The sequence below is a fragment of the Oryza brachyantha genome, chromosome 6, assembly GCF_000231095.2.
Source record: "Oryza brachyantha chromosome 6, ObraRS2, whole genome shotgun sequence".
In the NCBI taxonomy this organism is placed as follows: Eukaryota; Viridiplantae; Streptophyta; class Magnoliopsida; order Poales; family Poaceae; genus Oryza; species Oryza brachyantha.
In genome coordinates, this window is record NC_023168.2 from 2,325,059 (window position 1) to 2,335,437 (window position 10,379).

A 10,379-nucleotide genomic window follows, 5' to 3' on the forward strand; every position below is an offset into this window, starting at 1 on the left:
GGATCAGAATCCAATTGCGGAAAAATTATGTTTTGGGGGGCTAAAATGATGATCGGCTGGCGCCCTTGTTGCCACTTGGCCCGTGGTTTTGCTAACTGTCAAGAGTAGATCGCATCACTTCCAGCAAGATTCTAGCGGCAGTAACGCTGTGGAAAGGAAGTTGAAATGTTAATCTGATGCAGATTCAGTGAAATGCACTGACAATGCGTGGTAGCCAATAGTTCCAAACCAAACCGACCATGTTGTGTGTTTTTTTTTTTTGGTGAAGATTTGGGATCTAATATAGTGACAGTGTGTAACTGTATGTAATCTGACTGATGATTAAGAGGACAGCATGGATTGATCTGATCATTGGAATTATCTATGCTATCCAAATTTCCTTGCTTTCACTCGTGTTTTTTTAACGAAGGTGTCTTGAGTATTTACCATTATAAGATAGATTATCTCACGAGCAAGCAGATACATCTCCCACTGAAAGTGGGAATCCAAGCAGCTGAGGGGCATAAATCAGACAAATTTAGTTCAGTGCTTTATGACCTATTTTGTTAAATAAATACTAACTAAATTCATGACCATTTCGGTGCTATTTATTACATAAAGGAGTTTTTATCTATCTGAAAACACTCCCAGCCTTTGAATGTTATGTAACCAGTTTTATCAAACAAATGTCTCTTATTATAGATATTTAAGTTTTCTAAGATAATCTTTAAGCGCTATGTACAATATTCAATTTTGTCAAATTATTTTAGATATTCAAAATTCTCATAGATAACAAGTATACATGTTTTTCTACTGACTAGTATATTATCCATACATTGCAAACAAAATGTATTAAAATATCATTAATATGTTATTAACATTATTTTTATGTATCATCTCCTAATTAATGTATACATTTGTTGTTAACACATGAGTCTATTCATTGCATAGTTTTTTTCACAAAAAAATAAAGAGTTAGGCCATGTTCTTTAGATAGGATTACTAACATATGTTCTCTCGTTTTTCGCGCACACGTTTTCCGAATTATTAAACGATATAATTTTATTAAAAAAATCTATAGAAAAGTTGCATAAAAAATCATATCAATCTATTTTTTAAGTTTTTATAGCTAATAATTAATTGATTATATGCTAATCTACTGGTGCGTTTTTTGCGTTTTTTCATGTCAATTACTTACCATATAAAAGCGACCTTAGTAGAAGTGGTTAACACTTACTACTCCGTCCTAAGAAAAAAGGTTTCTTTCTAGGTGAGCATTTGACCATCCGTCTTATTTAAAAAAATTATTAAAAAATTGAAAAAAATAATCAAACATAAAGCACTATTCATGTTTTATCATATAATAATAAAATAAAAATATTAATCATAAAAAAATTAAATAAGACGAGTTAAAAATTCTATCTAAAAACTCAAAAAATTCATTTATTTTGGGACGGAGATCGTAGGTCTATAGTCATTTTCCTTTTAACAATCGGTCACCACCATTGATAATGTTTATAGGAATAAAGAAAATCATATGTATATCAGCTGTACGTATTTCTTATTTACATGTCTTTTATTTAACATCGTTGACTTTTTTTTTCGCTGGAGCATTTGTCTTATTTAAAAAGTATATAATTATAAATTATTTTATTATGATTTGATTTATTACTAAAAAAACTTTAAATAATAACTGTAATATTGCATATTTGTATAAAAATTTTAAATAAAACAAATAATCAAATATAGATTTATATATCAACTATGCTAAATAAAAAAGACCTGGAGGCAGCAGTATAATTACATTCGTAAAATAAAGCCACTCGCCTAGCAAAACCGCAGTGGCATATCCCGTCTTCTCCACCGAGCCCAAAATCCGCCTCTCCTCTCTCGCTTCGTCCTCTCCTATCCACCATCAAACACCTTGGGGGCGCGACCTCGCCACGCCCACGCGCGCCATGCCGCCTCCCCTCTCCTTCCCCCACCTCACCGCCAACCCCACCCCACTCCACGCCTCGCCGCTCCCGCTCCCCCGCGCAAGCAGCCCCCACCTCCTCCTCCTCCGCCACCGCCTCTCCCTCCGTGGCGACCGCCTGTCCCGGCACGACGCGGCGGCGGGTGAGAGCCCGCCCCCCGTGGGCCCGATAGCCGACGTCGAGATGGTCCGTGGCAAGGACGGGATGTGGACGGCGCGGCCGCCGACGGTGGTGGTGCTGTGGGACCTCGACAACAAGCCCCCGCGCGGCCCGCCCTTCCCGGCGGCCTCCGCGCTCCGCGACGCGGCCTCCCTCCTCGGCCGCGTCGTGTCCTTCTCCGCCTTCGCAAACCGCCACGCGTTCTCCCACGTCCCCGCCTGGGTCGCTGACGAGCGCCGGGAGCGCCGCGCCATGGACCGCGCCGAGCGCTCCGGCGTCGCCGCCCCGCCCGTCCCCTACTCGTGCGCCGTCTGCGGCCGACGCTTCCCCACCCGCCCCGACCTCACGCGCCACTTCCGCCAGCTCCACCAGCGCGAGCGCAACAAGAAGCTCTCCCGCCTCCGCTCTCTCAAAGGCAAGAAGCGGCAGAAATTCCGGGAGCGGTTCATCTCCGGCAACACCAAGTACGATGACGCCGCGCGAGAGCTCCTCACCCCCAAGGTCGGTTACGGTCTCGCCTCCGAGCTCCGCCGCGCCGGCGTCCACGTCCGCACCGTCTCGGACAAGCCGCAGGCAGCCGATCACGCGCTCAAGCGTCAGGTGAAGCATTCCGTCGCCTGCGGCGTCGACTGGCTCGTGCTGGTCTCCGATGACTCCGACTTCACTGATACAGTGCGGAAAGCGCGCGCCGCTGACTTGAGGACAGTTGTGGTTGGGGACGGTTGCCGTGCTCTTGGAAGTGTAGCTGACATTTGGTTGCCATGGGACCGTGTTGAGAATGGAGAGGTTGATGAGCAGATGCTGCAGAATGGGGCACATATGGGATTCAGAGATGAAGAGAAAGAGGAGCAAGATGATGATGAGTTCACAGTGGATTGGGATACGAGTGATTTGGATGGTGTTGTTGATGACATCGTTGCAACCAGGACCAAGTTGTTTGGTGCTGCAACAATGTCTGCATTTGCTGATGAGGAAATTATGGATGGCATATTGGGTGTTGGGATAAATGGCGTTGACATGTTATGGAGTAGCGACGACGAGGACGAGGATGGTTATTTTTGAGGTTAACATGGATTGACAGGTAAACAATTGGAAATGGACATCTCTTTGGTTTTCCATGCAGCTATCATGGTCATATAGCGAACTAATGTAGATTAGCAACATGATGGTGAACATTATGTGTGGGTTTCCTCAGTTACAGTGTGCCTATAAAATTATTTGTTTGGCAGTTTAGCTGAAGCACCAAGCCTACTTATTTAGTCCTTGGAAATGATAGTTGAGAGTTGAGGCAGTTTATTAACTGACAGATGAAAGTGATGCATAAGTGTTTGCTCCCAATTAATTCATGTAGGAGATAGAATGGACATAGCCTTTCTGCTATCTAATCTGTCGAGAGATTCAGATGCCTTTTTTCAATTGAGATGGACACATGACAAACTCTTCACTTTTGGTCAAATCGTTAGAACATTCATGAGAATTCTGGTCAATAAGGATGGTTTTGGGTATAAATGCCCAACACCAATTCAGCCGACCAGCGTATCTTCCCAAGAAATGGCAGCTTGGTGTTATGGTGTAGCACTGTAGGATTGGAGCATATGAGTCGGATGGGTTACATGTGATTTTGGAATTAATTCTAGATAAAAAGACAATAGTGGATAATTTTGATCTAGTTTGCATTGCAAAACACAATTCTGAATAGTTTACTTGCCATATGCTAGCAAACTTCAGGCACAAATTTTGCAATATACTGAACTTGGGAGCGTGTGTAATGCTCATGATCTGCTTCAATTGTTCAATGAGCAAGTATTTCAAGAAGTTTCATAATTCGTATATCAGTTGAGAAGCGTTAATCCAGGGAGAACACTGTGATTCTAAAAAATCAGAGTTTAGTTGTCAATAGAATTGTACTCTGCTCGTCTTCCTTTTGTACATGTTAGCACTTTTCTATCCCCCTAGTACCCCTATATTTTGCAATATTAGTACTGCTATAGGACTTCAATATGACAGACCAAAGTAACACAAAATGAGAAGATAATTTAACATAAATGGACTAAACTTGCTTGTGTTATACTCCCTCTGTCCTAAAATAAATCAATTTTTACTTTTTACCTACAATTTTTGACTATTTGTCTTATTCAAATTTTTTTTGCGATTGATATTTTTGTTTTTATTAGATGATAAATCATGAATAGTACTTTACGTGTGACTAATTTTTTTCTAATTTCCTGAAAATTTTTCAAATAAGACGGATGATCAAACGTTGAACACGGAAACCGGAGAATTGGTTTTTTTTTTGGATAGAGGGAGTATGACACTCATCTTTATTTGTTTAATATTAAAGTCATGGGCTTACACGAAAAAAACCTAACAATAATTAAACCTCATAACAATGAACTAATATTACGAATTGATTATTCCCAAGAAAACTGACTAGTGCAGTAACGTTTTTTTTGTCATGGACAATAGAAAAACCACTTGAGCCACATTGTCCACAAAACGTTTATTCATCATTCCTTGGTTTTTCAGGACTTGTGGTATACTGCTGCTCAGTAATCCAAAAAGGGCATCCACACGACCACATCTGAAAGATGATGTCCAATTCCTGACACGCAGGCTGCAAGCCTGCAACATGTGGATAACATCCTGTTGGGCGATAGCTGAAGTCTGAAGAAGCTGGAAGACGTTCATTTTCGGGCACCTGGAGAAGCTTACTGCACAATTCACATAAGAATCACGCACTTTTCAGAGAGGCAGATAAGGTTACCTTCCAGCTGAGGTAGAAACAACGGTATCAACATGTTTGTCTCCATGAGGAGGTGAAAACCATTCGAAGAGTATCCCAAGTAATTCTGTACTTATACGGTCATACCTGTTCTGCCGAACAAGCTGAGCTAAAAAAAAAAGGTAAAAGCACGAGAATAGGTCCTGGGTGATATTGCTGAATGTGCATATCTCAAGTATTAAGCTGATGTTTTGAATGTTGTGAACTTGTGATATAGCGGAGGCAGTTGTCTGAGTTTATGCCAGTTTTCTGCAGTATTTGGACATCTCTCTCTCTCTCTATCCCTAGGTTGCACATTTTTGTTTTGGCCTTCTCTGAATATTTGTGTGCATCGGCTGTGTTAGCTATCAACTGGGCCAATTGCCTAACCTTCCGAGCTCAATTTCAGGTTGCGGGGAAATGCTGCAGTCTCTCCCGCGGCCCACTCGTCCACAATTTCAAGCGCCGCCTGCTTGGCCACCGTTGCTCAACGACGGTCTGGAATCTATGGAGGAGATAAGCAGCGAAGTTCTACTGCAAATAAACGAAATTGACAACGGAACCAGTCTGACTTTCGATTAGAACACGCACACGGATACACAACGCCTGATTCGAAAACCAGTGATATTTTTTTAGGACCAGTAAATGTTATTAAAAGCTTACCTATTTGCGTAATATTCGTAGTTATTGAGATTAAACCCTGCACAAGTGAAATCATGCACATACAACTCTAAGGTCACAGTACATCCCATCCTAAAAAGATTTTATTCTGTTTTAGGTTAAATAGTCTAGCATTTGACCATCTGTCTTATTTTTAAAAAAATATTAAAAAACTTAAAAAAATTAGTCACATGTAAAATATTATTCATGTTTTATCATCTAATAACAACAAAAATTTTAATCGTGAAAATTTTTAAAAAGAGTTAAATATTATATAAAAAGCTAAAAAAATAAACTTATTTTGAGATGGGATGCAATGCACATGCTTATCTAGCCCGACTCCGAATGTGTGCACTAGTTACAGTTACAGTTGTAAGCTTACCCTATTATATCCACGTCGTCTGATTATTTGTACTACGGACAAGTGCAACGCCACCTTCTAGCTCACCCCAGCAGTGTGAAAGACGGATGAAAAAAGAAGGCCCCTCTGGAACGTAGAATTGTCAAAACAAAATAATAGAAAAAAAAACATGGGAACAAAACATCATGCTTATTGAATTCCCTCGGAATAACAAAACACACAAAAGTTTCGAAATTGTCGTTTGATAGGTACATATGAAAAGCGTAGGAATTACAATACATAGGGATGGAAATGATTGTGTTCTTTATAGCTAAATATGAAAATGAAGGAACATCTAATTTTTATAATAGCTATTTAATAGTGATAAAAGATAGAATTAACTAGTTAAGAATTTATTTTAGAAAGATAGATGATCGAACTTTAAAGTAAAAAATACACCGTTCGAGGGTTTTGAAAAGATTGCGCACAAAACCAAGGAAAAATAACCATGATTTGTGACTTTATGCTTATCTTCATCCAAAATTGCTCCGGTATTTTCTAAAAAAGGAAACAGCCAAAACACCTGCACGCGTCACATGTTTAACATGCCCTCTGCAAAAACAGACACGACGCTCTCCGCCCTCTGTGCTACTGTCGCTAGGGTAAGAGCAGGTATATTTTAGGATGTCCACGGAGGAGAGGGAAGAATAACAGACTATAGATTTGAAAGTCCGCTGCAGTTTAAAACATAGGTATGTATGACAGGTGGGGTCAGATATTTTTTTATAAAGGATATTAATTGTGTACTATATAACTATCGGATGAATTGGCTATTAGACAATTTATAGCAAACACTTGGCTATACTATTGAACTTGCTCAAATATCACGTCCCTAAAATCTAAAATATAAGTATCTCAGTATAAAAATGAACAGTAAGTGTCTGGTATAATAAGTAGTACAATAAATTTATATTTTGGTATATGATTTCAATCCTGAAAATACTTAGGTCTATTTTGGAACAAAGGAAGAGATTTTGGAGTATTAAATTGCTATGAGAAAAATCCTATATTAGAATTTCAGAGGATTTTTATCGTGAGGTCTAACCTCTTAAAAAATTTATTTGTGTCTATCTCTCTTAATTCCTGCATTTTCCCTACGCTCGATCTACTGTTTTCGTGTGTGATCGAAGAATTTAAATTGGTAGGATAATATATTTTATATTCATATGTTTCGATAATTCTAATATTCCAAAAAGAGCACTTACATTTTTTTTAACAAGTTCTCAGTCTAGTGTAGTCTCTCCATGAATTTCTCGCTTTTTTAAAACCAACCAAATACAGTGGCTGGCCGGCGCGCGCCGGCCACCGGCCGCCGCTCAACTCAACCAGAAACCGATAAAACACCAAGCGCAGCACGCACGCACGCACGCAGCCAAAACCGGAGCCGTATCGCGGGGGCGCGGGGGGCCCCAAGTTGACGAGCAGGGAGCACCGAAACCGAACGCAACCGGGAGACGACGAGACGACGACGGATCACGGATGGATAACCACGCCGTCGCGGTCGCCCCCGCGCGCAACGCGACACGGCGCCCCGTATCCAGGGGGCCCTCGCCCCGACCCCACTGGGGCCTCGGGCCTCGGCTGACCACGTCGCCCTCCCGCGCCCGCCGCGTGGCCGCGGGACGCCGCTCTCCGCCCCGCCCGCCCGCCCACATGTCGGCGACCGCTCCGCTTCCCCGGCCGCCTCCCCCCCCACCCCACCTCGCGCGCGGAGGCGCGCCTCCCTCGCCAAGCGGCGCGCCGACGTACGTGTCGGCCGGGGGCGCGCGACACGGGCTCTTCGATGGGTGCGTGCGGTGCTAGCGCGGCGCGGCCTATCGCTTGGCTCCGGTCGTGGCGGCGGGTTGGTGTGGTGGGTTGCGTCCTGCCACGTAACTGCGCAGGTTGTTTTGTCTAGCGATTAGGGTTTGACCTTTGTTTGCTCGTGAATGCTACTGCTGCTAACGGCAAAGTAAATTCCAATCATGGAGGTACACAAGCAGCGTGTGCTAGTATTTTTTTTTAGAGTGATTCCGCGTTATTTATATGGGTATAGAAACCGACGTGGAAAACGCAAAAACAATTAGTATATAATAATATAATTAATTACTATTATCTTATAATTTCTTTAAATAGATTGGTATATTTTTTAAGCTATTTTCCTATTGAATTTTTCTAGGAACACAATAGTAGTTTATGAAACATGTTCGTGAAAAAAATGAGAAAATATGTTTAAATCAAAGTACGGGACTTGAGTTGCACCATATTTTGAGTATGTCGAAGATATGGGCCCGATGTATGCAAGTGACGTGTGGATCCATGGGCCCACATGTCAAGCCCCCTGGAAAGAAGGGTCAAGCCCTAGAGGTCCGCGTGCCCACATCGGATCGGGTCTAGAAGGGCGCTAAACCACCAAGTGTGTGTGTGGGGGGGGGGGGTCGGGCCGCCCCCAACCCCCTTATCCTAGCTGCTACACGCGCGGGACCCACCGTGCGTGTGGACATAGCACACCCTCAATGCCGACCACCGCATTTATGGCGATGGCGGGACGCCTGACATATGCAACGCCACAGACGCACGCCTCGCTGCATTAAATACAGATGCGGGCGCATGCCTCCGCTTGCGCCCCTCCCTGAGGAAAAGCGAGGGGAGGCAAACTAAACCTAATAGAGCAGTGACATATCTATCACCATAGGGATGATCTATCTCCCTCTCGTTGACGGACGACCGCATGAGAGGAGAGGCGGCTTCCCGTTTGTACCGCTGGGTCTAAGGGTTGTCTCCCTCCTCCACCTACTGGTCGATGGGACCCGACGACGATAGCATGACGACACATTGACTAATGGCAACTCTCGTAGCAATCCCAAGGAGAATGAACCCCATACGCGCCAAAGGCGGAAAAAATCATGGCCCCGTGGTGTCCCCTTGCAGTATAAAATAAGACCATGGCCAGCAGCAAAAGGACAACAGAAGACAAGTAGAACATTTTCACAAAAGCTTGTAACATTTACTCCAGTAGTGCACAAGCGACAGGAGCAGGGTATTACGTCTTACGGTAGCTTGAACCTGCATAATCTCTCTGTTCTCACTCGAGGGGCCTGACCCCCTCATTTCTCTTCGCTTTCCCTGTCGCTATGCTTTCGAGCCCTAGCTTATACCCCTGGGCTGAACTCAGAGGTTCCCATGGTCCCCTACTCGATGAGCTTACGCCTCGAGAGAGTAAATATGTTAAACTATGGATCTCTGATCATAAACTTGTAATAGTTTAATATACAAGTGATTATAAAAAACCATGTACAGATAATTGTATGGTAGAAAATATCACCATGGTAAGCGAAGACTTGTCTTAAAAAGTTGAGACAATTACAGGACGAAGCAATTACAGGATGAGAATCTGATACCGTTGTATTATATATGGTATCATAAATACCAGTTATGATACTTGAGGTATTAGACGTTAGACTTTATACCTAAATAAATATAAGATGTCATATTCACATGAATCATGCTTGATACCTAAGGGCACGTATAAAAATGCTTATTAGTTGACTCTATTAATCACACGTAACTAAATTTGGTGATACCGAGAAAGGATAGAGAAAATTATTATGCATGACAGTAGATTAGAGTCGACTCTTAATATTTATTAAATAAAACTTTGTTGCATGAGAATGCATAACAGACGCATAATTGAAGTAACGTTTTATCATAGCAACAAGTCTACTAATTTTGATCCCGACTTTCATTCGACACACACAAAAAAACTGGTCCACGGGAATCCCTCTCTCAATCAAAATAAGCGCCGACAATGACCCCAAGGTTATTGTTTCACCATTTTTTTAAAATAATCAAAGACAAATTTGTAAATAAAACTTATATTATAAATATATATAATACAGAAAATAAATATATCAAATAAACTACGATAAAAAATATATCAAAATCAACTACAAAATTATAATTTAAATTTAAATTTGATAGATAAACGAAAAATTCAAGGTGCTAATAACCAAGGAAAACGAACCATTGATTCAACTCAGGTCTGTTTAGTTAGGAAAAAATTATGTTTGGTTGTCATATTGATATATACAGTGACACATATTTAAAATATTAAACGTAGTGTCATACCAAAACAAATTACGGTTTCTCCTAGAAAATTACGGGATGAATTTAATAAGTCTAATTAATCATTCATAAGCAAATATTAACTATAGCACCATATTATTAAATCATGACGCAATTAGGCATAGAAGATTCGTCTCGTAATTTACTCATAAACTGTGTAATTGGTTTTTTATTTATATTTAAGGTTTTGTCTTGTGAACCAAGCAGTGCCTCAGCTGAACCCAACCCGACGAATCGGCAAAGGATAACTCCTCACCCTCCCACGTCGCCATCAAAAACCGCACCGACTTGGCTAAAAATCCATCACCCCCACCCTCCCACCAACTCATCATCCCACCCT

General features: G+C 41.8%; 1 protein-coding gene across 3 annotated transcripts; it reads left to right on the forward strand.

The window, feature by feature from the left end:
- The first annotated feature begins 1,836 nt into the window (after positions 1 to 1,836).
- LOC102710599 lies at positions 1,837 to 5,605 on the forward strand. Of its 3 annotated transcripts, none has more exons than XR_005811992.1 (3): positions 1,837 to 3,195; positions 4,641 to 5,184; positions 5,285 to 5,605. XR_005811992.1 is itself a non-coding variant. In XM_006656620.3 (2 exons), the coding sequence occupies exon 1, from the start codon at positions 1,938 to 1,940 to the stop codon at positions 3,174 to 3,176; it is 1,239 nt and encodes a 412-aa protein (XP_006656683.2). In that variant the 5' UTR covers positions 1,837 to 1,937; the 3' UTR covers positions 3,177 to 3,195; positions 4,641 to 5,266. The 3 variants fall into 3 exon arrangements, 1 of the variants encoding a protein (XP_006656683.2); XR_005811993.1 differs by having other exon boundaries at positions 4,641 to 5,018; XM_006656620.3 differs by lacking the exon at positions 5,285 to 5,605 and having other exon boundaries at positions 4,641 to 5,266.
- Positions 5,606 to 10,379: the final 4,774 nt, after the last annotated feature.

Excerpts from the sequence above, each read along its gene's own strand:
- LOC102710599 (XM_006656620.3), top strand. The coding sequence starts at position 1,938 with ATGCCGCCTCCCCTCTCCTTCCCCCACCTCACCGCCAACCCCACCCCA.